This window comes from Gobius niger (genome assembly GCF_951799975.1).
Source record: "Gobius niger genome assembly, chromosome: 19".
Taxonomy (NCBI): Eukaryota; Metazoa; Chordata; class Actinopteri; order Gobiiformes; family Gobiidae; genus Gobius; species Gobius niger.
In genome coordinates, this window is record NC_136870.1 from 5,606,582 (window position 1) to 5,634,449 (window position 27,868).

Sequence of the window (27,868 nt, forward strand, 5' to 3'; positions counted from 1 at the left end):
ACTTCAAACAGTTACTCAAGTAAATGTATTTTTGCAGGTATCAATGACTACCTGCCTCTGACAAATTTCTCAAAATAGCCCGCGCGTAAAGACAGCCGGCTTCATTTTTGGACACTTTTACGCACGAACGCCACCATTACGCGCGCTCATCTCCCGTGCCCATCCATCATCTTTCACACATGACCCGTGCGTGACGCCTCGTGTGGATGTGATGCGATGACGTCAGGTGCGCGAGGAAGCAAGCGGCAGCAGTCGCGTTGCCCCACAGACACCGGCGTGTGTGCGCGCGCGCTCCTGACAAGCAACAACAGAACGCACGAGCTCCGCGCCCGTGCAGTCCGGACTCTCTCCATCCCAACTTTCCCCCGCGCTCTCCGGGACGAACGAGCACAATGAGCAATCGCACGGGCTCCTCGCTGAACCAGGAGCTCATCGTCACGTCCACTTTCGGGACTCTGCTGTCCGTGGTTTACGTGATCGGCGTCTCGGGGAACATCTACACGCTCGTTGTGATGTGCCACTCGATCCGCTTCGCCACTTCCATGTACATCTCGATCATAAACCTCGCGTTGGCGGACCTCCTGTACCTCTCCACCATCCCCTTCGTCGTCTCCACGTACTTCCTCAAGGACTGGTACTTCGGGGACGTGGGATGCCGCATTCTGCTCAGCCTGGACCTGCTGACCATGCACGCCAGCATCTTCACGCTCACGGTGATGTGCACGGAGCGCTACCTGGCCGTCACCAAGCCCCTGGACACGGTGAGGCGCTCCAAAAGTTACCGAAAGGCTCTGGCGTGGGGCGTGTGGATGCTCTCCGGGCTGCTGACGGTGCCCATGATGGTCATGGTGACGCAGACCACGCAGAGGGCGCCCAACGGCGGGACCAAACGCATGTGCGCGCCGACCTGGGCGCCGCTGGCGTACAAGGTCTACCTCACTGTACTTTTTGGCACCAGCATCATGGCGCCCGGGCTCATCATCGGATACCTGTACGTGAGGCTTGCCAGGACGTACTTGGAGTCGCAGAGGAACGCGGTGATCAGCCACGGGGGGAAGCGCTCGCCCAAGCAGAAGGTGTTGATCATGATCTTCACCATAGTGCTGGTCTTCTGGGCGTGCTTCCTGCCGTTCTGGATTTGGCAGCTCCTCCCGCTGTACCACAACAAGCCGCTCAGCCTGCCCTCCCAGACGCACACGTGCATCAACTACCTGGTGGCCTGCCTGACCTACTCCAACTCGTGCATCAACCCGTTCCTCTACACGCTGCTGACCAAGAACTACAGGGAGTACCTGAAGAACAGGCACCGGAGCTTCTACAGGTAACCCCCTCTGTGCACCTCGGGTTTAGTCCTTTTTCTTCTTCCTGATTTAAACTTTTAAAGAGCTTTACTGTGTCGACTCAGTAGCGGTATGTAACTATTGTGGCCACAGCTGCCCTGGGGTCGACTGGCAGAAGCGAGGCTGCCCATCTGTGCCATCGGCCCCAGTCGAAAACAATGTTCACACAGGCGGTTTGTGAAGTGTCTTGCCCAAGGACACAACAGCAGTCTGTGCTGACAGAGCCCGGGATTCGAGCCGCCGACCTCTGGGTTACAGGAAGACCTGCTCTAACAGCTGAGCCCTGGATAAGTCTTGGTTTATCCCTGGTTTAGTCCTGGCTTAATCCTGGTTTAGTCTTGGTTTAATCCTGGTTTAGTCCTGGTTTATCACTGGTTAAGTCCTGATTTAGTCATGGTTTAGTCCTGTTTTGTCACTGGTTTAATCCTGGTTCAATCCTTTTTTAGGCCTGGTTTATCCCTGGTTAAGTCCTGGTTTAGTCCCGGTTTAATCCTGGTTTATGCCTGGTTTAATCTTGGTTTATCCCTGGTTAAGTCCTGATTTAGTCATGGTTAAGTCCTGATTTAGTCATGGTTTAGTCTTGGTTTATCACTGGTTAAGTCCTGATTTAGTCATGGTTAAGTCCTGATTTAGTCATGGTTTAGTCTTGGTTTATCACTGGTTAAGTCCTGATTTAGTCATGGTTAGTCTTGGTTTATCACTGGTTTAGTTGTGGTTTGTCCTGGTTTAATCCTGGTTTAGTCTTGGTTTAATCCTGGTTTAGTCTTGGTTTAATCCTGGTTTAGGCCTGGTTCATCCCTGGTTTAGTCCTGGTTTATCCCTGGTTTAATCATGGTTTGTCCTGGTTTAGGCCTTGTTTATCCCTGGTTTAATCATGGTTTACTCCTTGTTTAGTCCTGGTTTATCCCTGGTTAAATCCTGGTTCATCTCTGGTTTAGTCTTGGTGTATCCCTGGTTTAGTCCTGGTTTATGCCTGGTTTAGTCTTGGTTTATCCCTGGTTAAGTCCTGAAATAGTCATGGTTTAGTCCTAGTTTATCCCTGGTTTGTTTTGGTTTGTCCTGGTTTAATCCTGGTTAAGTCTTAGTTTAATCCTGGTTTAATCCTGGTTTAGTCCTGGTTCATCCCTGGTTTAATCCTGGTTCATCCCTGGTTTAGTCCTGGTTTATCCCTGGTTTAGTCCTGGCTTGGTTTGGATTTTGGTTGGTTGGTACAAGAATGTCATTTTACCTCCGAACTTTGTTCTGGTGCTGGTTTTGCCTGCGTGTTGTTTTACATTTTTATTCAGCACAAAACATAAATGTATTAAATTAAACCTAAAGCTGTATAATAACCTGATTTGTTCCTATTTGGTATTCCTCACTTTACGTTGTGCTGCTTCAAAACCATACAAATATTACACATAATGGGCCACCCCAGAAAAAAAGTTTGCTTACAAACCCTTTAATGACGGTCTGTACAGCGTGCTCCTCTGTGGAGGCGCCACCCACGACAACTGTGGCTGTGTCGTGTAGTGGAAACACAAGTGTGTACTGGGCAGAGTGGATACGTGGCAATGCGAGTACAAGTATTGTGGCGTGCGCAGTAGAGCCACGTTCAGTGAAAAGGTGGCTGTTGTGTCCTGGTTTATCCCTGGTTTAGTCCTGCCCTTTAGACCTGGTTTAGTCCTGTTTTAGACCTGGTTTAGTCCTGTTTTAGACCTGGCTGAGTCTTCTCCCTGTGCTGTTTAGAAGAGCCACGCTGTCCCCTTGGCTTTCCTAATTTAGTCCAGCCACAGGGCCCAGGACAGTGAGGTGCAGACGGCTCATTTTCAAAGTCAAAAGCCTCTCAGATGAATTAGCAGAGGTAATCTGAGTGCAGACAGTGCAAAAGTCGGAATAAGAAATGGCAAGTACAAGAAATAACTGTTTGAAATGGTCAATTCCCAATCTCATCCAATACTTCAATCCTTCTGTATAATCATTATTGTATTGCATATCATTGTACATTACGTTGCAGACTATTGTAAGCCTATGCCTAGACGTAAACAAGTGAGAGCTTTAGATTTAAGATGAAAAAGTAATATTTGGTAATATCAAGGCAAAATTAGAAATTAACATTTTATACATATACATGTTCAGCAAAGCAGCATAATTGTAAATTTAACTCTCATTCTGTTGTTTCATCTCTGTACGTTTAGCCTCGAAAGGAATATGTTTTAGGACTGAAGACAATTAGCTCCAGCACAGTAGGCTAGCTCCAGCTAATTATTATGCCAAGTAAACGTTAGCCCTCTGGATCACAGCTATTGGATTAGATTCTGGCAAATTTCTGACTCTAAAGGCTAAATGAAAGTTAACAAGGCAACAAGGATCATTTCTTGGCATTTGTTATGTTTTTAGACTAGTTATTCAGACTAATGGCCGGTCAGATTTAGGGACTGTCAGCAAATGACTCTACTTAAATTGTGGAAGTGTACTAGGCCTACGTGCACAGTGTGTCTGCACCTTTGCACTAGTCTGCCACGTTTGCCTTCGCCCTCAAGATCGGGCCCCAGGGATCTGATGGGTTAATCAGGGGGGTCGGTTCTCATTATCCAGAGCAGTTTTCCTCTTTCTAAATGATCACTCTCAGCTGCTAAACAGCTCAATCCTGATGATTTGGTTCACATTTCTGAGCGAGAATCAATGAGCGGCTCAGTCAGTGTTGAGTTTGCTTTTTTCAGGCTCACTGCTGCAATGCTTTTTCACCACCAGATGGCGCCTATAAACCGGCCAACAATGTGTGATATAGTGCGATACCATTTGTAAACACACACTTTGAGGAATCATCTACCTGTCACTAGGATGCAGTGATCTTATTCTGGTCTCAGGTATCGGAGCTGATGCTGGAAAAAGGTATTGGCTACAAGTATCCGATACCGAACCGATACCAATGTTGGCTCTCATCATTTTAAAGACACGGCTTTCACCAACTACATCTAAGTGAACATGGACATGGTGTCATTTTGAAGCTCAGAACCTGGAGAATTAAATCCCTGAGTTTGAACCTCCGCAAACACATTTTGAATGCACAATACTGCTGGTAGCATGCTAGCTAGCAGGCTAATAAAGGCGCCTTATAAAATGAAATTCATAAGAGTCACCAGAGGCTCCATCAATAATAACTGCATAGTTCCTCACCGCAAGTCTGCATTCGGTCAGTCTGCCTTTACATATAAAAGTGCAAAGTTATGGAACTCATTACCCATTGAACTTAAAACCATGACTGAGTTTAAAATGTTCACCTCTCGAGTTAAGTCTTGGCTGAAATCGAAACAGAAATGTACCCGTTTGTAAATTTGTAAATAGCACTGAGTTTGTGTGTGTAAATGATTTATATAGTGTATATAGGTAATTTTGTAAGATAAAATTGAAAATGTTAATTTTGTGTAGAAAGGCCCAACCAGGGACTGGAGTTGAAAATTAGCACTAGCTATAAACTCTTTTTGCATCGCATCAGTAACAAGCCTGTTTTGTACTATTTTGACTCGCAATGTCCCTGTCAAATATATCAATCAATAAAAAAATAATAAATAAAATAAATTGGCTGGTGGAGTCAGCGGAGACAGAATAAATTGTTTGGAAGCTTTTCACTGCTGATGGAGCCTCTCAATATCTCACAATCCTGACACGTTGTAGAGATCACCGTGATGGAAAGTAAAGGCGCCCTGCTGACCACTCAGGCAGCTGCTGGATCACTACAAGATCAAATATGCAGAAATATCAACTTTCATTTAGCATAAAAAGTTGCACAATGCACCTTTCAGCCAAATATCCAAAATACAGAGTCCAAACTGACATCATTAAATCAGATTTTAAATGTTTTGCACCTTAAATGAATATAAACGCTGTTTACATTTTACAGGAGTGGGTCTTGAGTTGTTGGTCGAGTGATTTTGGGCCTGAACAGTCTGGGATCCCCTGCTCCATAATAAACTCGTCCGCCTTTATTCACAGATACACGTCGTCCTTCAAGCATCGGCCGCCCAGCCTGTACTCGTGGGGCAAGTCTGCGTCCTCCAGTAACCAGTACGAGTTCAACTCGGAGACTCTGGTGATGGGCACGCTCAGGTGAAGCGGAGCGAGGACAGAGGGGACGGCGGCAGACCCGGAGAGGTGAGGTATTATCATCCTTAGAGAAGAACTAAAGCCTCATCCATCACATTTCTGCTGTAAGAAGAACCCAGTTCTTTCAGCTGGGGTGCTCTGACACTGATGATGAAGCAGATGAATCTCCATTTTGATAAAGGTCAACCTCAATAATTGCGTGGTGCGTTTTGATCGACAGGATATTTGGTCAGTCCTGTCGCATTCTGGAAAAAAGTCCGGACGAATGACTCACAAACAAAACACCAAGTCAAGTGCGAGGACGGGAAGAGGATCTGGTGAATTTAAGAGTAAAACCACCTACAAACTCGTCAATGGGAAAAAGAGCCGATGTGTTTGCGGGCGAAGTTTACCTTTGAAGAGGAAAACTATGGCTGTCTTTGGACCGTGTGGATATCCGAGGCTGCAGCTGAACCTTTGACAGTGAATTGTAAGTCTGAGCCGTCTTTTATACTTATATATTTTAAATTAAACCACAATGTTCAAGCTATTGTGCCAAACTTGCTCGTACTTCATGTCACGTGAATAAATGTTCCCCTTTTTGACATGGCCAGTGCTGGATAGTCTGCTCCGAACAAACGCTCTGCTGCGAAAACTTGAGATTTCATGACACAAACTAGGGTTATGGTCAAACTTAAAGAAGAACTAAGTAACTTGTGTACCTTAATAAATCCTTTTGTAGTCCCTCTGGGGGTAATTCAAGTGTTAAAGGAACAGGCCACCGTTCTTCCATAGTGAGATATGTTCTTACCTGAGCTTAGACGAGTTGATCCGTACCTGTCTGGTCTTTGTGCCCGTGGAAGAGCGTGGTCGCTTCCAACTTCACCCCCCTTTGGAGCTATAGGAATACATTGGGAGAGGCTAAATGCTAACAATCTCATGGCCTGTTCCTTTATCCTTTAAAGGGATGATTGGGAGGTCTTTTTTTATTTCCCCCTAGTGTCTCTGTCCAGAAAACCACAATTGCAACGTCCCTTCCTCCGGGTCGGTGGTGCAATATACACTAATAGAATCACAGGCTAATGGGCAAAGATAACTGCGGGCTAGCGCCACTTTAGCAGTGTTTACAGCCAAGTATGAGTGAAATATATATATAGAAGAAGAAGAAGAAGAAGTTTGAAATCCATGCAGCCGAACTACTCCTGGTATTTTTATGCCTTAAAGGGGGGGTATTATGCAAAATCGACTTTGTCAAGCTTTACATCATGTTATTATGTCATTCCCTCATTTAAAAACATGCCTGAAGTGTTGCCTTGGCACATTCACGTATTTTTGAGTCATCTGTAAAAACTCTGATGGCGGCCATTTTAGGGATAGGTTCGCCTGAGTCCTCCTAGGAACGCCCCCACCTCCTGGAGACGCCTCCGAGCTTTCGTCACCAGCCGAGTAACCAACCACTGCTCCTCAGCAGAACCCCCTCCCCACTGATGCCACAGACAGCGTGTGGAGGGGGCGTGTCGGAAAGGCTCAGAGGTTCTTAAAGAGACAGAGGCCTATTTCAAGACATTCACTACAGCCATTTTGAGAGAGACATTTTATACAAGGCAGTTATTTTAATTTACTGCATTTACAGACCAACAGAAGGTTTGCTCATCATTGTAGTGTGATATAGACTGGTGCTATGTGATTGAAAAAAGCATAATGTCAAGTGCTATCTGTGTTTGCTGTGCTGAGCCTGCACTTGATTGGGGTGAGTACCCACACTGAACGTAGAACTGGATTCCACTCGAAATCATAAGACTTTTCTTGAGTTCTTTTTGTCTTTATTTTGATTTTCTTCATTAAAAGCAGGTGAAAAACCTTGGAATAAAACACAAAAGAAACATTGTGTAAGTAATATGTACAATACTCGTATATTCCAGGTAAGTCTTTTTTACAACATACTGTTTCATATCTTTTAAATACTTTTTGCAGCATGGAATTATATTTTAATATACAGATTTTAATTTATGAATGAAGTGGTTTTAGAATTTATCTTAAATTGATTTTAGCTTAAATGTTTAATACAAATAACAACTAAACTAATATTTACACACATGAGTTCATGCACAGTACAGCTGATGGGCTTACCGGCCATTTGTCCAGCGCTTTGTTTGTAGGTACTCGGTTCGGCACAGCTTTGAGAGTTTATAGTTTGAGTTTGTTGATTGCCTCAAACCACCGTAGCGTCTTGTTTGCCTCAGTGCTCCACAGTGGAGAGAAAGTGTCCGTCCCTTTACTAACTCCGGGTGTGCGCAAATTGATTAGAAATCAGTTCCGCCTGGGTCTTGCGGGGCGGGGCCGCACGCGATCCGACGAAACACCCTCTTTAAAATATAGTTCCCCCTTTTCCGCTTAGAAAATGAATTAATTATACTTTATAGTGTGACACTGCACGTAAGCATGTTTAAATAGGGAAAACGTGGAAGAGCTTGGTAGCTTCTGTCTTCACCTCGTTTGGAGCTATAGCGGAGGAGAGGCTAAATGCTAACGCCGTCTGCACTATGAGAACTCGTCTAAGCTCACGTAAGAACATATCTCAGTGTGTCAAAACGGCGGCCTGTTCCTTTAAATGTGACTTGTTTCCTGCAGCGTCTCCCACAGTAAGTGATTGATAAGCCGCCGCGTCCCGTATAACTCTTCCTTTTGTTTACCGCGCTACAATCGCGGTCCCTGTGAGCCGGTGGATCCGCCGCGCTCTGTCCCATGTGCTTCACAAGGGCCTTTGTTGTCCGGAGAAATGACAGGTATTAGCCGCGAGCGTGTGTGTGCGGGAGGAGGCTGAGGCGGAGAACAAAGACGGCGCTGGTGCTAGTCCAGATCAAACATCCGCCATGGAGCCAAATCAATATGAAAGTACTGTACAAAGAGAAAGAATATCAAGGACAGGGACAACATGGCTTAGTCTGGAGCATCTCTCTTTGGAGAATACGTTCAACTCAACTTTGTCTGGTTTAAATGTAGAGTTTATTTGTTCATATATTAGTTAGCAAGTTTCTCCTCTGGAAAAGTAGCTTGTTATGTTACTGCGCTACTTTAATATGAAAGTAAAACGTTAGAGACTCATGCGTTACCAATAATCAAACATCTATATATAGCCTTCATTTGGCTCCAATTCACAAACTAAGCCGCCCCGAAAAAAACTAACTCACACAGACAGCCCGATACCAGTAAATGTATTTCATGATAACACAATACATTTGCATCACAGAGCTTTGTTTTGTACGCAGACAGCAAAAGGCAACAATAATGAGCCTGTAGTCGACTTATGTGGCAAGGCCAAGAGTGGTGGTGGTGTATAATTTAGCAGGATTTAAATGAAATAGATAAACTAAAAAGATAACGGCACCGGAGAGAAGGCTCCGGACCTCGAAAAAGGCTCGTAGGTTTGTTCATTGAAAGAGGGTAAGATGTTTCAAAAATATATGACTGATTTATTTTATCATAATTGCTTCATTTAAAATCTTTTGTTCGCATTTCCATTATTTTAAGATGGCGGAAGTCGTTCTGTCCATAGTTCATGGTTTAACATTTGGTTTTCAGTTGTGAAAAGTCCATACAAAACGGACACTAAACAAAACAAGGCAGCAGGAAAAGAAAAAGCAGGGACATGATCAAACCCCTCGACCGTCGCACGCCCATGAGCGCCATGGGAATGATGCGCTATGACCATTTTACCATAGACTGTATATATAAATGGACAGCTTCTGCTCACTCCTCCCCGTTTACCATAATGACCACACTCGAGGGGGAAATCATGGCTGATTTACAGACTCCCCCTCCCCAGCTCTGATGAAGCGTGTTCCTAAAAAGGGCATAAGGGCGGGATCTTCACTGTAGACTCCGCCCTTGCGTGACGTGTAGCTCGCGCAGCTCCAATGCTAACAGTCTGACCCTCATTAAGTACGAGATTTCTAAAAAAACAGCCTATTCTCCTTAATTGTAACTAACCCAGCGTTATCTCAGGAGGAATATCTAGCTCTAGATAGTTCCAAAAAAAATGGGACCAGGCGTTAAAGATGTTTTTAACGTGTCTAAAGTCCAATGCTTTCCAATGGGGGACTAGCGGTGATATGGAGGTACTACAGCAATGGCGGCCTCTAGTGTTGAGGCCAAAAAGCAGAGCAGCCAGCGGCCATTGGGTTTTCATTTCATTTCATTTATTAATTTATTTGAATGGGACAGTGCATATTAATGAACAGACAACTAGTGCTGTAAATATGCCGGATTTAGCTCAAGGCTAATTTCCATCCGCAGTCCCATAAAAAACAAGACAAGAACATACAAAATACAAAACATATAAGCCACAACACACAAGCAGTACATTACAGACAAAACAGGCAAGGACAACAACTACACAATACATAAAGTGCATCTCTTTCGTACGCCACTCCCCTCGTCCCTCCCACTCACACACCTGAACCTGCAAGTATTTAAAAATGTGTTCCTGTCTAATGCCTTTTAATGGTCACACCTTGTTGTCAGAAAAGCCGTTCTTTCAGTTGTCTCTTAAATGAGACGTAGGTGCTGCTTTCGCTAACTGTCAAAGGTAGAGTGTTCCAACTAGAACAAGCCTTAATGGAAAGCACGTTTTGAGAAAACGTGATTTTACAGGATTTGCACCACCTGCTGTTGTTCCGTATTATATATCAAATAATAAATATTAAATAACAAGATCTACTAGCCTGTATTTAACAATAAAATTGGTTAGACCATATTTATAAAAATGTTGCTTTGTTTGCTTTATGTAAACAGTTTGGCCCTGCCAGAAACTGCACCAGTTTTTCAACAAAAAGAACATCTTTAAAGGAGTTCTTACGCTTTACAAAGTGCATTGGATGGGGAATAATAAACATCACACTCAGCTTGGTTTAGAGTTTGTTGATGACATTGGAAGGTCAAAAACAGAGTGTGTTTTGTGAGGACGAGCTTCATCGTGGTTTTCCTCTTTAGCTTCGTCATCACTCCTGTATCGTCCTTTTCTCCAGCAAAGTTGAAAATAATGTGAGTGTTTCAGGAAACTGTTGCTGACGGGCTGTAGAGTTGTGGAGGACACAGTCTGCACATGTGCACTAGCACCAACGAGCTAGCAGTGAGCAGCAGAAGAAGAAATGAGACGAGGGAGGGATCAGGAACGTTTCTGCAAATGCCAAACTAACTCATTACTTTACTCATTACTCTGAAAATGTAATCCGAGTACTGGAACGCGTTACCTCCAACACTGTTTATAAGTGGGAGATGCTAAAAGGCACACTGCGTAGAATTTTACTTGTAAATAAAATTGAAATACCAGCATTTATTTTATAATCGGTCATTTCATCATTGGAAAAAAAACATGTGTTTTTGCTGTGAGTGGCTCACCTCTCCTAAGACATGACTGTAACTTTACTGGGAGCGGGTACGTCTCCAGCTCGTCTCCATGGAGATGTGACGAAAAGTCAGTCAAATTTGAGATTAAAATAGGTTAGGTCCTCATCCAAATCCATTCTTTGAGTATTCCCTGCAGTAATAGTATTTTTCTGTGTCGAGCTGGTCAATATGAGCACAGTATAGTCCAAAATGTGTGTCCCTTTAAGTGAAGATATTGTTGCTATATTGCCTATATACAGTAGCCTCTCTCTATATACAGTGGGGAAAAAAAGTATTTGGTCCGTTTCACATAGACATTCTATTGGATTTTGGCCAAAGACTTTTTTCCCCCACTGTATATAGGCCATATAACAATTTTTTGCTTTTAAAAGTACCAATAAGAGTACTGTTAAAGTACCGGATGGATAAGGAGTATCGATAAGAGTAGTAGTATCAATAACGATATTAACAATGCTCATCCCTAGCACCAAAGTCAGTGCGCCGGTGTTTGAGCTCCTGCCAAATATATATTTGAAACTAGATCTGCGACTGATGGATCACTTTCCATCTCCTGTCCTCTCCAGTCCACGGTGGCCTGTTCCTTTAAAGGGATGGTGGTTGGGGGGGTCTTTTATTTCCCCCACAGTGTAATTGTTTAAGCTTCTCACCTGCGGCGTCTCGCCTCCAGATTTCGACCCGACAGAACCTTCCTTAAGTGTGAAGTCTTTTTTGCTCTTCCGTTTCCTCTGAATGAAGCTTTGAGGGTCTTTAACGCAGCCGGGACCTAAAGCCGCTGCTCTGGCACACGATGAAGAAGACGGGTGTCGCTGAAATGGTTTTTGGTGGTCATGCTTCCTCCTCCAGCTGCAGCGTGAGATCCTTCCATCGGCACGCGCGGCACGCTGCTCTGTTTACCAACCCGTGACCTACATACCTCAGTAATCACTGCGATAGCACATTCAGGAACGATGCAGAGCGAAATCACATTAAGACGGCCGTCAATTTCATTTGGCTGGATTTGTGTGTTCCCAGAAAAAAACACATTATCAAACTGAGAAAGAAGAAACGACTTTAAAAAACTTCAGACTGAAAACAAAGGCCCTGTAATGAGTTTAATACAGCTTTATTACCAGTGCATTTCTCCACAGTGAGATGACGACTTATTTTTAGCTCACCTGATCCACCGGAGGAGCTGTAACAGGAGCGGCCCTCGGCTACTTGGTTACCCGGACCTCTGGGGGTTCACATCCTGCAAGACACGTTTTTGTTTTGTTTCCTTGATGTAGCATATTTTAGTATAATGTAATCTGCTGCAAACCTTAATGCACCTGCACCTCTGTAAATACACTCACGCTGTTGTTCAGTCTCAAATTCAAATCTTTATGCTTATAGTCTTATAGTTTTAAAGTTTTTATAGTTAACACATTGAGTGCCGCGCTGTTTTGGGGATTTAGCTGTAGAGTGCCAACAATCCAGAATATTTGTCATGATATTTGTAGAACCACAGCGTATTCTATGTTATAGCTATGGACACACGCTATGGCTCGTTTGAAAGGTGAAAGGTGAAAGGAAACTGAGATAATGCGTGTTTTATGAAAGACTCTCCTTTCTGATTAACTCCTCTCTCAAACTCTCTCCTCCTCTCTGGACGGACACTAATTTTCAACAATAACACTGTTGACCCGTGTTGCTGCAGATCAATCGCGTGTGCATTTGAACTGCCTGGTTCTTTACTGCCTGGACTTTAACAGGATGTTTCTCAGCCGTCCTTGGACCAATTTAGACCATTTAAAACTCCCAAAAATGTTTCAATCGGAACTGTTTCAATCTGTCTATGGAACGCCGCTCTGCTTTGTCAAACGTGCTCCAGACAATGGCCACTGGCTGCTCTGCTTCATGCCCACGACACTAGCTGTAGTACCTCCATATCGCCACTAGTCCCCCATTGAAAAGCATTGGAGTTTAGACACCTTAAAAACAACTTTAAGATAAGATAAGATAAGATAATCCTTTATTGAACCAGAAACAAAATCCTAGTTTGTGAACGTGTTCATCAACAATGGCAATAAATTCAGTTGTGATTCTATAAGTAAGTGCTTTATTTGTCATCACACAATTGTACGACGAAATTCTGCTCAGGTGCCAAACATCGACAGCTTCGAAAGTGCCGCGCTTGAAGTTCAAGATTCAGAAAAGAATGATTAAATTGTAAATAAAAGAATAAATTGTTGTAAAAGAAGTCAATAATAGTGAATTAAAACCAAGGAAAAAAAAACCCATATTGTTAGCCTTTAGCCATGTTTGCATGGTGGTTTTCTTTTCGATTCCCACCTGGACGGGGCCTTTCTGTGTGGAGTTTGCAGGTTCTCCTCGTGTCTGCGTAGGTTTCCTCTGGGTACTCCAGTTTCCCCTATCACTAAAAACATGTACAATAGGTTAATCCTCCAGCCAGGTGTTTCTGACCATTAGCCTCGCTCCACTGGCAGCTCAAACTGCTCCTACAGGTCGACCCAGCAGCATCAAGTATGGAGAGACGACTGTAAAGAAGTGACCTTCAGTTGTTTATTCCCATTCATTCCCGTTAATTCCTTGCAAAATTTCCAACATTAAGAAGTCCTGGAAGTTTGCAAGCCCACATAAATGTGTTTTTATTGTTTTGTTTTTTTACTGCAGTATCTTGAAATCGCAAAACAAATTTGATCAGGTCCTAAGAATCGGGACAAAAGCCCCAAATTGAAGAATCGGGACGCGGTGAGGGTTTATAGGAGCTAGAAACGAGTTGAAGCCGCGGATAAGCAGTGTCTGAGGACGGCAGAAATCAGGTACAGGAGCTTTAAGTTACACAACATGAAGCCTATACAAATACAATGAATTATAAAGACAGAACAGAACCTTGGAAGCTGAAAGGCGCCTCTTCAGAAGTGCTCTCCAGCCCGTCCGCTCCACATTTATATTGTGTAGATCTGAATGGTTTTGAAAAGTACAGAGCCTCGGCTGACATATCCTCGCGGCGCTGCTGTTGCCATGTCAGAGTGTCACCGGCTCATGCATACATTCATGGAGGTCATATTGGAAGTGCGCAGTGTTTGTTTGGAGACGCTTTCTACCACCGACACACACGCATTACAATCCTAAGCTTATCTCAGGTTGTCTGCAGCAGATCGTGTATACTTTATTGTCCCCGTAGGGAAATTTGTCCTCTGCATTTAACCCATCCTTCGATGCCACTGGGGCAACCCGTAAGGAGCAGTGGTCGACGGCCGTGCCGCGCCCGGGGATCCATCTCCATGATGTGGAGCCAGGCTGATGGTCAGAATCACCTGGCTGGAGGATTCACCTATTGCACATGTTTTTAGTGGTAGGGGAAACTGGAGTACCCGGAGGAAACCTACGCAGACACGGGGAGAACATGCAAACTCCACACAGAAAGGCCCCGTCCTGGTGGGAATTGAACCCGGGACCTTCTAGCTGTGAAGCGGAGGCGCTAACCGCTGTGCTACTGTGTGTGTATTTCACTCGGTCATTGGCCACTGCGTTCCGTGTGTTCGGTAAAATCCCCCACACTTCTCCTGTGCATCCAAAATGTAGCACCTGTGACGGGTTTATTCAAGCTTTCGTGTCACCCACATTCAGCGACTGAGACATAAGTCCAGTCATTGAGCCCCCACACGATGAAACACGATTCTCTGCAAATGCCATCAGCAAGACTCGAGTATTATAGTATTATAGAGAAAGTTAAGCCCCTAGTGTGTCGATGAGCATTTACAACAGTAAGTTTAATGCGTTTTGAATTCATTTTGTGTGACCTGAAAGGGGCTAGATGCAAGTTGGCCATAACTCACTACTGCCACCTCAGGTCAAACGCGTAATTGCACCTTCTATATTAACTAATTGACTGCCAGCCATTTTCAAATCAGAGAGCTCCCCACTGCCAGAGGTTTTTCAGGATTTTGACTGTTATTTCAAGACCCACAGAAAATGTATGTCTAGGTCTATGTCAACACGAAACCCACCAAAAGAAAGATTAGACTCTCTTCTTTCATCTAAAAAAAAGTTTGTTTGTACCTCTTTCCATTCTTTAGTAATCGTTGGTAGAAAATAGGTGAAATCACTCAAAATGCTGTTTTCTGACCAAAAGAGTAATGCTGCCACCTAGTGACTCAATAAAATAACTTTCTTTTATTGAGTCACTAGGTGGCAGCATTTGGCAGCACAACTAAGATGTTAACACCAGACATGCTCAAGGCTTTGCTGCAGCTGTTCCCATTGAAAAACCCCAATTGACGTCTATAGACGTCATTGGCAGTCAATGAGTTAAGCTTGTGCATGACGGTACTTCAGACCCGAAGTAACAACTTTCTGAGTGACAGTGCAGGATTTTAGAGGCAGTTGTGGTGAACAGGTCTGAGCTCATTCTACACATTAGGACATGGCTGGAACATGTAGGGGGAGGAAAATACATACTGTAATTTTAACTTTTTGTATAGTCCCTTTAAAGTGAGGTCAGCTTGTTTGTTTTCATGACTATGAACAAAAATACATGATTCCAATGTTAAATGTTCATGGATTACACATACGTATGTATACTGTACGGATGTATAATTTTTTACCCCTGTCAATCTTAAGTGGCCCGTCTGCTGAGGGGCTCCCACTGTCTAAGGACAGGGGACACCCGCGGCGTTCGTCGCCACCGGCTGCAGACGCTTATTTGGACATTATGAACTTTACATTATATATTTACTCTGTTTTATTGCCTCAATGTTGGGTGCAGCCCTGTGAGGCAACTCTTGTTGTGATATTGGGCAATACAAAACCATTGATTGATTGATTGAAGTGTATAGGACTATAGGCAGATAGTTTCTATTTCTATATGGTTATGCAGAGCTTGTACACATGGGTATATTTGGTATTGCAGGGTTGACCGATATTGAAGTGTGTATGTGTATATTTTTGTATGATCAGAATGAAAAAGAAATGTGCCTTGGTATGCAAGTCTTCAGTACCATATGGTGTATTTATTTCTGTACGGCTGTAAATGATAAATCCTTTGACATTTCGTACGATCATGAACTATTTACATTAATACATATGCACAGACTCGTGCATCGGTTTCTTGCATGTGTGTGTGCTGAAAGTTTACGTGACGTTACTTGAATGAGAGATAAGGAGAAGGTTTATTATAAGTTCTTTGAACTTCTTCCTTCTCCTTTTGAGCACAACAGTCTTGTTTTGCTAAATACGTTTCTGCTTAAATGAATAAATAAATGAAATGAAATGAAGACGCTACTGGTTGGGGGATGGTGGCAGCTCAGTGGTTGGGAAAGTGTGGGGCTCGGAGTCGCTGCTCACTCACATCGAGAGGAGCCAGCTGAAGTGACTCGGAAATCTGCTTTTGGCATTGAGAGAAACCTTTACACCGTGGCAAATCCTTATAGGAAAAAAAAAACTCTTGCAACTTTTAACATATTAAACTCATCTCGTCTTGTCAAACACACACCCCATACTCATATACTCACATACACCTCATACATAATGCATGACTTTGGGGCCCAGACTCTATAACAGTGAAATGAGAAGGGATCGCTTGATTTGTCGGAGCAGCTGTGCGGAAAATCAGAGAGGCAGGCAGTGCTCCTCGCGGTGATGATGGCGCTGAATCTATAACTCGATCGATACATTTATATTAGAGGGGGCGGCGGATGCGGAGGGGAACACAAACAAGGAGGCGAAGGAGGTGTCCGGGGTTTATGCTAAATCATCCAAAGGCGCTAAACGGAGCCTTTCTAACCCGTGTGGGCAAAGCGTCCAAAACACGCCCCGCTAAATGTACACGGAGACAATAGCGGACAAAACGGCGTGAACATGAATAATCTTCCATGATATGTGGAGAGGCGGGGCTCCAGTCTCACTGTTATCAACAATGACACTGGAATGGAACTTACCTTTCAAAGTTCTGTCACGGCACGATCACGACCCCCCTCCGAGCGTCGGCGGCACACTTTGGGCCAATTATTCCAAACATAATCAAAAGAAGCTAAATCATGCGGTGCTTTTGTCATCGCTGGTTTAACGGAGACACTTTTTCAAAAACAAAACGTCGACTTTACAACGGTGCTTTTTTTATCCCAAATCACTTTTTTTTAATTTTTGTTGTACAACTCATCAAAACCATGTCATTTCTTTGGACCCTCGTTGACGCCGACTGACCAAAGCTTTGACACAAGTGGCATTTACGTGAAAATATAAACAACCTTGAAGAAGAAAACAAAAAAAAACATTTGGATTTTCTCGCAAACATCCGGTCAGGAAAAAGAGGAATGTAATGTAGATGTACCCTCCTGTGGCGTGGAGTCAGGAAGGTACAGAGGTCCAGAGAAGTTTTTGAAGATTTTTATCCATTGCAGTAAAGACCTTCGAATATCGACGACTGGACTGGGCCGGTTGAGTCGTGGACGTTTCGTGGGTCCTAACACCTCCCAGTTTTGCCCCAGAAGGTTTAGATTTTGGTAAAGCTGAACTGGAGAAAAAGTGCTCGGTTAAGGCAGGGGTTAAGGATTGATTGATACTACTATGCTTATCGATACTCCATGCCGATCCAGTGCTTTAACAGTATACTCTTATGACTTGAAAAGCAAATAAGATGCTTGGGCTGGGTAACGTTAAAGCTGCATTATGCAACTTTCATATGGAAAAAAAAAGTTAGAGTGACCCAGTGGCTGCATGGGTGGTCAACATGGTGCCTTTAGTTTCCATCACAGTGGTCTCTACAATGCTCCAGGATCAATTGTTTTGTAGGTTTTCCAGTGAGAAGGTCCGTCAGCAGTGAAAACCTTCCAAACAATTAATCCTGGAGCCTCCAAGAGACCACTGTGATGGAAACTGAAGGCACCATGCTGACCACACATACAACCGCTAGGTCACTATACGGTCAAATACGCACACATATCAACTTTTTTTCCACATAAAAGTTGCATAGTGCAGCTTTAAACAATGCCAGAATTTGCATGGTTTCAGAAAAAAATCTTACTACTACCACTACTACTAGTTACTACTGATATGGATACCGATTTGTGTGTCTTTTTTATACCAAGTTCTGATGCCCGGTCCAGGTACAGCACTAGCGACGGTGTGGCCGTTTTTAGTTTCGCTTTCTAAAGCTCGTTTTAGCAGGTTAGCTTCAGCAGCTCGAGTTTCTCAATTAGCTTTGAACGTTAAACCCTGCGTGTCTTTCTCGTGCACTTCGAAAAGTACATCTGCAACAGGATATTTTACAGAGCATCACAAGCGACAGGAGAGGGAGGAAGCAAAACGCGGGGGAAGCTGCAGTTTGGCTTTATCCAAATCTTAAAGCTAAGTAAAAAAAACTCATAAATAGTGGCAAAAAAACGAGGATGAAAAAGCAACCAAAAAGCCACAAAAAGAAAAAGTGAGAAAACGTGACGAAAACGCTTAAAAAAACAACGAGACAAAAAAAGTTGCAATCGCTTCTGTAGTGTTTCGAATGAGGCATTACACTTTTGCTCTCCAGTTGAGAAGCTTTTAGATTTGGGTAAAACCGACCTGGAGCAAATGCACTCGGGTTAAGGGCGGGGGGAAAGCTGGAGCTAGGCTGTTTTGATACCGGGTTCTGGTAAAGATCCCGAGTCCTGACCGCTCCATTACAACTCGTAAACTCGGAGATGTCCAGAGAGCTCCGAGTTCGGATGTGAGATGAAGACAGCAATGGCGGCCCACAGTGGAGGAGCGTCGCTAATGAAGTAGTTAATGACGTGAACATCACTTTTGGTCATTCAACACAATGTTATTTAGCATGTTTTGAACAATATGTTTGTGGAGGAACATTCATGTAACGTTAGCATCTTGTTGGCTAACTATTGTAGCATTAGCCATTTTGTCTGCATATAAGTGTATTCGGCTAGAACGCTCTGAGGCGGGAAACAAACGCCATCGGAATATACCTCAAGCTCGCAAGGGTCCATTTTGAGAAGAATCCTCTGAAGACAGAAGCGAAACGTTTCAAACTCTAACGCAACCCGGTTCAGTCGACCACATTTGAAAATCTCACCAACTGCACCAGGAAAAACCTTCTCCGCAATTTTCTTGGAATTACAAAAGGCAGTACCCAGTAGAATAAAAAAACAAAAAAAACAATCGCCCTCTGCAAAAAAGAGAGCCCACTTCCCGTCGTCCAAACCCGAAGTTGACTAATCGATGTGTCTCTTGATTTTCAGGTCCGGTCTGGTGTGGTGCTGCAGCTGGAGCGGAAGGGGGGGGAGGGGCGTCACGCGGCTGGCAGCGAGGGGTCGGCGATGGCGTGGGCGGGGTCGCAGGTGAAGGACACTGTGATGGCGAAGCGGGTGCCCCAGGCCACCCTCTCCACGCGGTGCAGGTTCTCCGTGCCCGACGAGAAGAAGGATAACCGGCCTGAAAGCAGAAGAAGGACACAGATGAGGCGAGACGGAGGGGGGGGGGCTTTTAGTATTTATTTATTTTGCAGAGGATTATTTAAGTGGATGAAAATTGAATGTAGCAAAAAAAAAGTGTCAAGTCTGAAGGAAGTGTTTGTTTAATTGTTCTTAATTTCACTATTACTGGAGAAGGAAAGAGGCTGAATATGCAGGATTACACAAAAACAAAACTCCAGGAGAATTTTCCCGCAAAGTTAAGGACACAAAACAATATTTTTCTTGAGTTTTTAACAATGGAGTTGAGCCTCTGTGGTTATATAAAACTGACTGTTTACTCTGTGATGCTAATGCTGTGTTTACCATGAGCTAATGGCAACAAAGAGCTGACGGCACTCTGACTGATTTGTAAGGTTATTTATGAGATCGTACATTTAACTTCACTGTTCGGGTTTTTAAAATGATTCCTTAGTTAGGAAGATATTTTGTCCAGCTTGGTTGCTTAAATGAATTTACTGTATATTTGTTTCGCTGACAATAAACCTTCCGACTAAAAAACTAGAGCACCGTTACTTATAAAAAAAGGCTTTCCCTGCTCGGAGTTGATACCTTGGGTTTATATACCAATACAGAGCTTTAAAATGAGCTCTTCCGAGGCCTCAGGGGAGCGGAGAAACATTGCGGAGAAAATCGGTCACAAATTTATTCACCTATTTTATATATTTTATGTTGCAGACTTTTGCTTATAAATTCAGAATTAATCAATCATGGAGCAAACACAGTACAACACTGACACGTTTAGAAGCACGGTGCCTGGAATCAGCCAAATCCCCGGCCTGAGAAAAACCCATATCAGTCGACCTCCATTAGATATATTTCTATATACACTGCGTTCCAAATTATTATGCAAATTGGATTTTTGTGTCAAAAAGGTACCAAAAAAAAACAATAATAATGGAACTCATGGATGGTATCGTGTCTTGGGGCTCTATGAATCACTGACATTAATCTCAGAGACCTGGGATTATTGGTTTTCAGGTTAAGCCCAGTTAAGGGAAAAACTACTGAAAAAGGGTGTTCCACTTTATTATGCAGATCATCATTTTCAAGCAATATGGGAAAGAAAAAGGGTCTTTCTGCTGATGAAAAGCTTGAAATAGTTGAATGCCTTGGTCTAGATATGAAAACCTTCGATATTTCATGAAAGATTAAGCATAATCATCGTACTGATAAGAGATTTGTGGATGATTCAGAGCACACTCCGGTTTGTGCAGATAAAGGCACAACATGGACGGTTTCTGCCAGACAAACACATCAGATTAAGGGAACAGATGCTACAAAGCAGCATACAGGTATTTGAAGCTGCTGGTGCCTCTGGAGTCTCCCGAACATCAAGGTGTAGGACCCTCCAGAGGCTGCAGTTGTGCAAAAACCTTCTATCCGGCCTCCCCTAAACTGTTAATTGAATGCTGATGAACAGAAACGGCTGCAGTGGCTCAGAAATACATAAGGACTCATTTTCAAACAGTCTTGTTCACTGATGAGGCCGTGTGACCCTGGATGGTCAGATGGATGGAGTAGTGGATAGTTGGTGAATGGCCACAATGTCCCAACAAGGCTGTGACGTCAGTAAAGAGGTGGCGGAGTCATGTTTTGGGCCAGAATCATGAGGAGAGAGCTGGTCGGCCCCTTTAGGATCCCTGAAGGTGTGAAAATTACCTTTAAAAAATATATAAAAAGAAGATAATAAAAGAATAGCCGTGCTTTCCCTAACAAAATCCTCTTCATGCATGACAACGCACCATGTCCTGCTGTAAAGAATACCTCTGCATCACTGGCTACTATGGGCATAAAAGGAGAGAAACTCATGATGTGGACCCCCTCCTCCCCTGACTTCAACCCAATTGAGAACTTTTGGAGCCTCAACAAAAAAAACTTCTATGAGGGTGGGAGGCAGTTTTCATCCAAACAGCAGCTCTGGGAGGCTATTCTAACATTCTGCAAACAAATCCAAGCAGAAACTGTCCAAAAACTCACAAGTTTAATGGATTTAAGAATTTTGAAGCTGCTATCAAAGAAGGGCTTCTATGGCAAAATATAACTTGACCTGTTAATATGTTTTTGATTGAAATAGCTTTTGATTTCAGTAAATATGACCTAATGCCACAAATTCAACAAATGACCATTTTGAGTTAATTACAAGCTTTAAAATGTATTGAAACGATGAGTTGCATAATAATTTGGAACAGTGGATTTTGAGGTTTTTACTATATTTATTTTTGAAAAAAATACTGTTATCACTAGAAAATTGTTTCCACCACATTTAAATGATCCTCTACCAGGTAAAGACTTGAAAATTATGCTGACTCATTTGAGTTTACAATTTAGAAAATCTCATTTGCATAATAATATGGAACGCAGTGTAGTTCTATGATTGAAACCTTTACTATAATAATGAATGTTTAACTATAAGCTATTTGAGAGAATAAAACAAAATTCATCAAATTAAATTGTCGGCCTACATATCGGCCATCGGACCTAACTGCAGCTAATAAAAAAGCTGGAACTTAAAGGGACTAGATGCAAGTTGGCCATTTTATGCGCACTACTGCCACCTCAGGTCATACGTGTAACGGCACCTTCTATATTAAGCTCGTGCATGAGGCAATTCGGATCCGAAGTAAACACTTTTTCAGTGACAGTGCAGGATTTTAGAGGCAGTTGTGGTGAACAGGTCTGAGCTCATTCTACACATTAAGACATGGCTGGAACATGTAGGGCGAGGACAATACATCATTTTAACATTTTTAAACTCTGTATAGTCCCTTAAAGCACTACATCGATGAATTACTTTTGGTCACAGGCTCCAATTATAGCGTTATTTAGGACATTATGAATTAGATATGTTTTGAAGAATTGTTATAATAATATAACGTTAGCATCTTATTCACTAACTTTTGTAGCATTAGCCGTTTTGACTGTTTTATAGAAACATGATGCTAACTTCCCACGTAATGACTGCTTCCTGTTTTGTTATATTTTATGGGGAGTGAGCCGTGTCTCGCTGAAATGAACTAAATAAACGTTTAAACAGTACATGGCAGATAACATGCAGCTGTTGGATAATTTCTTACAACATATTAATAACTTTCCTCAGGATGTACTTCACCAGAAGAGTGTGTTTAGCCTTGAAGCTAACGGCTAACGTTAATTTGACGCTAACAAATGATAAAACAGCGCCTCAATCTGAACCAATTATAATGGAACACAGTCGGGTCCACGTTTATTTACGTTTTCTTCTTAAAAAAAAAAAAAAACTACTACTATAATACTCTTAATTCTTGTTAAAATGTGGACAGGAAGCAGTCGCTAGCCTACAACAGCCAACAGGAAGTTAGCCACAACTTTCTGTGCAAAGAATCACCACCTGAGGAAGCACAAGGAGCAACAGTGCAGCCGAAATATTACTAAACAAATGCACAAATGAAGCAGAACTCAACTCCAGGGCCCGCACCGTCAAGGTAGTCAGGGGGAAGATACTCCTTTCTGCTCTTTCACATTTATGATTAATAACTGAAATAAATAAGGAAATGGAATGAATGTACGACTGGTCAGTGTTAAATATCGCTCTGTTGCCATAAGTGTCTTTTTAAGCCTCTTGTTTTAGAGGACACAAACATGACCGTGATGCTACTTTCCAGTAAATAATCAGGTAAAGCCTTTGTAAAGCCGTTTGGATATTTCTTATGAATCTACAATATAATAGATTTGGAATGGTTACTTTATTAAGTGCAGGAAGGCAGGTCTTTAAATGACTGTAAATGTACAAGTGTTTGTATAGTGTTTCTACTTCCTGGAAGAATTTCATCAATCTTTTCATATGAAGACCTCTTGTATGTGTGTACAGAGACTGTCACGACTTACCTCATTATGTGCATATCAATAAAACACTGATTACTGCGCTGTACTCTGCGTGCTTGTATTGCACTTTGCAGAAATAAACAACAATCTGCAGTGAAATTAAGAAAATGAAAGGGATGAATTGAAAACCATGAATAAAACACCTCCCCCTGTAGTGTACGTGTGCCAGTGGTGATGGTTTGAGTGGCCATGGTTTTGTGTCACACGCAAGACCCCCATCTGAGTCACGTGACCAAACGTGAGGCTCGGACCATCAGGACACAAATAAACATGACCAATACTGGACACATCAACGGCCTGTGCTTTCATGTATCATATCTCCAATGGAGCTACGGGACGTTGAAGCATGACACAAAGTCCACTTTGTGAATGTTCTCTCACATCTGATCTGACTGGCCCAAACTCCTCCAGGAAACTTCGGGTCTCCTGGTGGCCTGTCCAGCCCTGGGTGGATGTGAGTGAACTTACCGCGGCGGCGAGTTTCACTAATTGCCTCTGTGGCGTCATTTGTAAGCATGAATTGTAAACATTTTTGGCAAGTTGTCTTAACACAGTCGCACTGACGCCACACTCGTCTGGAGTGCCACGACAAATCAACGCTTACGAGAAACTGATTTTGGGCCGCACCACCCCAAACTTGAGGAGAGGCAAATCAGGCTATATATCGAGCTACAAATCATTTAGTATGTGCCCAGCTTAACTCATTGACTGCCAAGACCCCTATAGACCCCTATAGTCAATTGGGTTTTTCAATGGGAATGGCTGCAGCAAAGCCTTGAACATGTCTGGTGTTAAAATCTTAGCACCAGTTCTTTTATTGAGTCACTAGGTGACCCAAAGATGCGATCACAGTCACTGTTTTGCTTGATTACAAAAAACTCTTTTTCTCAGCTTTTTGGTCAGAAACCAGCATTTTGGGTGATTTCACCTATTTTCTACAGACGATTACTAAAGAATGGAAAGAGGTGCAAACAAACTTTTTTTTTAGATGACAGAAGAGAGTCTAATCTTTCTTTTGGTGGGTTTCGTGTTGACATAGACCTAGACCGAAATTTTCTGTGTGTCTTGAAAAAATCCTGAAAAACCTCTGGCAGTGGGGAGCGCACTGATTTGAAAATGGCTGGCAGTCAATGAGTTAATAATAGTCATAACTTTTATTTATATTGCACCTTACATTTCAAGGAAACCTCAAAGTGCTAAAAGGCTGCTGAAGTAGACAACTACCTCCGGAGTGTGACGGAGGAATGAATGAATAAAACACCTACGACTCTAAAATGAAAAATGTGCAGCACAGAGAGTGTCAACATGATCCCAACACTAACGGTCAGTTGCTTAAGAAGCGAAAAACAAATTAAGGTCATCCTCTGTTCCGTTGGAGACGACCTCAACAAACAACATTATTTAACATACACTTTAAAATAAAATCCCCAGATTAGTTTTTGTCATGCAAACGTAACACCACGGTTAAAGTTCAAAAAGCCACAGGTTTGGATCAGTCTAAAATGAACAATCCCTGCGAATTCGACGCTCCTTGGTGCAAACAAAGGGATCACTAGCCAAACAAAAGAGATGAATAATCACTCATTAAAATTCACTCAGCAGAGCAGAGGGAGTGTATTATGTGAAAAAGTGAGAAGAGCCAATACCGTAATCTCCAAACTCCCTGTGTATATTTTGGAGTTGAAAAGAATTCGAGCTGCCATGAATGTTTTAGTGTTATCAAGGAAAAACAAATCACAGGAGGCCCCAAGATGTTATTCACAATTCTAGAGCTTCAGGGCCGCAATGGAACATTTCAATAGAGTTTTCTATATTTTATGAAGGATTTTCTCAGGACACAACAGCTAATACTAGTCGATGCTAAAAAGTCCTGCGGCAGTTCATGCCTTACTTTTGCTCACCCGTACATAGATATTTCATGTTTTCGAACTCAAAGACACAATAAGGAACATTTCAGGGTATGTGCTGCATCGCCACAATCGTAATCTGCGGATAAATATATATTTGCAAATATTGATGAGCCAAAGTCAAGGCTAAGGCTGAACCACTGCTTTAGTCAAACACAACTCCAGGCAGTGAACAACAGGAGATAAAGCACATTTCTGTGGTCCAAAATTACTTTAAAAATCAGATTTTCCAAACTTTATATAGGTTTACATATTAGCTTTACATATTAGCTATGCCATTTACTATATGTCAATGGCATAAATGCAAAATTGCAAACATTCCATAAGGATATTTCAATACAATGGGCAACATTTGTGCAAAACAGTCACTGCGGTTACCCGACAAAGGGAAAGTCGAAACTCTCACCTATTCAGACCAGAAAAGAATCTCCCAAACCCATGTAAATCCAACAGATTTGATTGGGGGGCCGTGATCCGACTTTCCCCTGAACCGTTCGGCGACTGGCCTGGACCAACTGCTGTTGTTCAGCAAAGCCGATCACTTCTATCACAACGAGGATGAGAGGAGAGCTAACTTTGGAGAATGTGTGTTGGGGCATGAGACACAGCTAAGATAAGCTCCTATCCATCACATAAAAACAAAAAATGACAACCAATGAAGTCACTAAAGCCACCAGCTACATAAAAAGCAGCCTTTCAAGTTGTGCTCGTTGAATTTATAGTTTATTTCACAAGGAGCCGTAGCCGATAATTGCATAGTGTCACATAACGTTATCCGTTAGCCGTCGAGTGCTGATGGGCCTCTTTATTAGTGTTTTGGGTGGATTTGAGCTTAATCACCGGGGAAAACACTGGTGAAAACTGTGGGTGTTTAGTTAAATATCAATAGGAAGTCACATTTAACCCCAAAACAGCACCTAAGGCTAACTGGGATAGTTTTTAACCTCTGCTGGCTGGGAGCTGTGCCGCTATTACATCTGCATTGTTTTATAGACATTGCAGGACACTCAACAATATATTAGTTCATTTGGTTTTCATCATGTTCTTCAAAAATCATTGCAAAAAATCAAATCTAAGTCTAATTTGTTGTTTGTTTAAGGTTTTTTTGCCTTTTTCAGCTGCAATACTCATAGTCAAATGCAAAAATTATGCTAGGCTACACAAACAACAATATCCGCACAGTAAAATCTTCACTTTACTGTGTGCGGATGTGTCGAACTACTCCTGGTATTATTACGCCTTACGCCTTTTATCCGCTTAGAAAATTAATGTAATGTATGTAATTCTACTTTGTAGTGTAACACTTCACGTAACCATATTTAAATAGGGAAAACGTGGAAGAGCTTGGTAGCTTCTATCTTGACCTGTTTTAGAGCTATACAGTAGAGGGGGAGAGGCTAAATGCTAACGCCGTCTGCGCTGTGTTTACGTGACTGAGGGCACGCGTGAAGACCAGACAGGTACAAATGAACTTGTCTAAGCTAAGGTAAGAACATATCTCAGTGTGTTAAAACGGTGGCCTATTCCTTTAAAACTGGCCTTTAAAATGCCTCCAAGAATCCATACTACATTAAGTATCAATAAAGGATCGAGGAATATACTATTAAATATACTATTTAATGTATAAATGCTGTGGTATCTGATTTTTAGTTTTGGCCCAAACTCGTTTCTTGCTCTCACAATCCCTCCTGCACATCCAAATTCTTCAAGCAAATCAAGCGAATTATATGCTTCATGTTTCATGCTCATGCACAGAAATGAGCGGTGGCAAAGTGAAGGAGGTGGTGACAAGCCCAAAAATAAATTGGACTGATTTAGATTCTACTTCTATCATCCGTCACTCAATAAAATGTTGGGTGAGGACAATGTAACCAGATCGGTGTTTTGCTGTGTTTACAACATACTCTGTGGTGGCAAAAATGACTTTACTCTACAACAACAAAACCTCAGGTACCCCAGCTTTGAATGTCTTTTATTACTTTTTACTGCCCCGCGGAAACCCTGAATCCAGGAATTCCACAATTTCTGTCGTTTATAGATGAGATATCAAGCAGAAAAACATACGACTAAATGATACACTGCCAAACCAAAAAGTCAATAAGTCTAATATTTGGTTCCAGCGGCTTTAGCTTTGATCACAGCATTGTTTCAGTAAGCTTCAGCCATGTCAAAAGATCCAGTGTTTAATTCATTTTTCACCAAGATCGTGTATTGACGATGGGAGAGTATGACCACTGTGTTACGCCTTCTCCAGCGCATCCCAAAGACTCTCAATGGGGGTTGGGTCTGGACTCTGCGGCGGCGGCTGATCCATGTGTGAAAATGCTGTTGGTTTGGTGTTGCTGTTTTTTGAAGCTATGCCAAACATTAATTTGTATTTACTATATTTACTATATATGTGAAGAAAACATTGAGTCTTGGGTTAATGTTCAGTTATAACCTTCTAATTAAAGACAAGACAGAAAGCTAACATTAGGCTAATTGCATTTGAGAATCCCAGCTTGTCTGAACAAAATTTGGCAGCGGACCACAATCCCTCAAGAGAGAAAACCGCCTTTCAAAAGTTGCACTGCCTTAGTCGGATTCCTACAAACTTTTACCGTTGTGTAGTTAGGACATGGAGTGGTTTTATGAGCGATTCACGCACATCTGAGGAATCCCGCTCTACCTTACATGTGCTTTACTCACCGTCTTCTTCATGTTTTCCATTCATGGCGACAGGTTGTGCCCTAGTTTCTTATTGGTTTGGGAGAGACATTTTTTGCCGTGACTCTGTGTTTTGGTGACGACTATAGCAACGTTTAAGGTCAAGTCTGAATTAATTCCACAGGCTTTCGGCCCG

The 27,868-nt window shown here is 42.6% G+C and overlaps 2 protein-coding genes across 3 annotated transcripts in view; one reads left to right on the plus strand and one right to left on the minus strand.

The window, feature by feature from the left end:
* Positions 1–335: 335 nt before the first annotated feature.
* LOC306979143 (urotensin-2 receptor) lies at positions 336–19,043 on the plus strand. Of its 2 annotated transcripts, XM_079577992.1 has the most exons (3): positions 336–1,321; positions 5,316–5,474; positions 19,025–19,043. In XM_079577992.1, exons 1-2 carry the CDS (start codon positions 393–395, stop codon positions 5,431–5,433), a joined length of 1,047 nt encoding a protein of 348 aa, XP_079434118.1. In that variant the 5' UTR covers positions 336–392; the 3' UTR covers positions 5,434–5,474; positions 19,025–19,043. The 2 variants fall into 2 exon arrangements, with proteins under 2 accessions (XP_079434118.1, XP_079434117.1); XM_079577991.1 differs by lacking the exon at positions 19,025–19,043 and having other exon boundaries at positions 5,316–5,475.
* A 31-nt stretch (positions 19,044–19,074) lies between these two features.
* The window catches only part of ogfod3 (2-oxoglutarate and iron dependent oxygenase domain containing 3), a gene marked incomplete at its 3' end in the record, with an annotated part of 56,786 nt that continues 47,992 nt past the window's right edge, over positions 19,075–27,868 (minus strand). The window contains exon 9 of the mRNA XM_079577999.1: positions 19,075–19,217. Within this exon, the coding sequence (XP_079434125.1) occupies positions 19,075–19,217 (143 nt within the window). The remainder of the gene's footprint in view (positions 19,218–27,868) is intronic.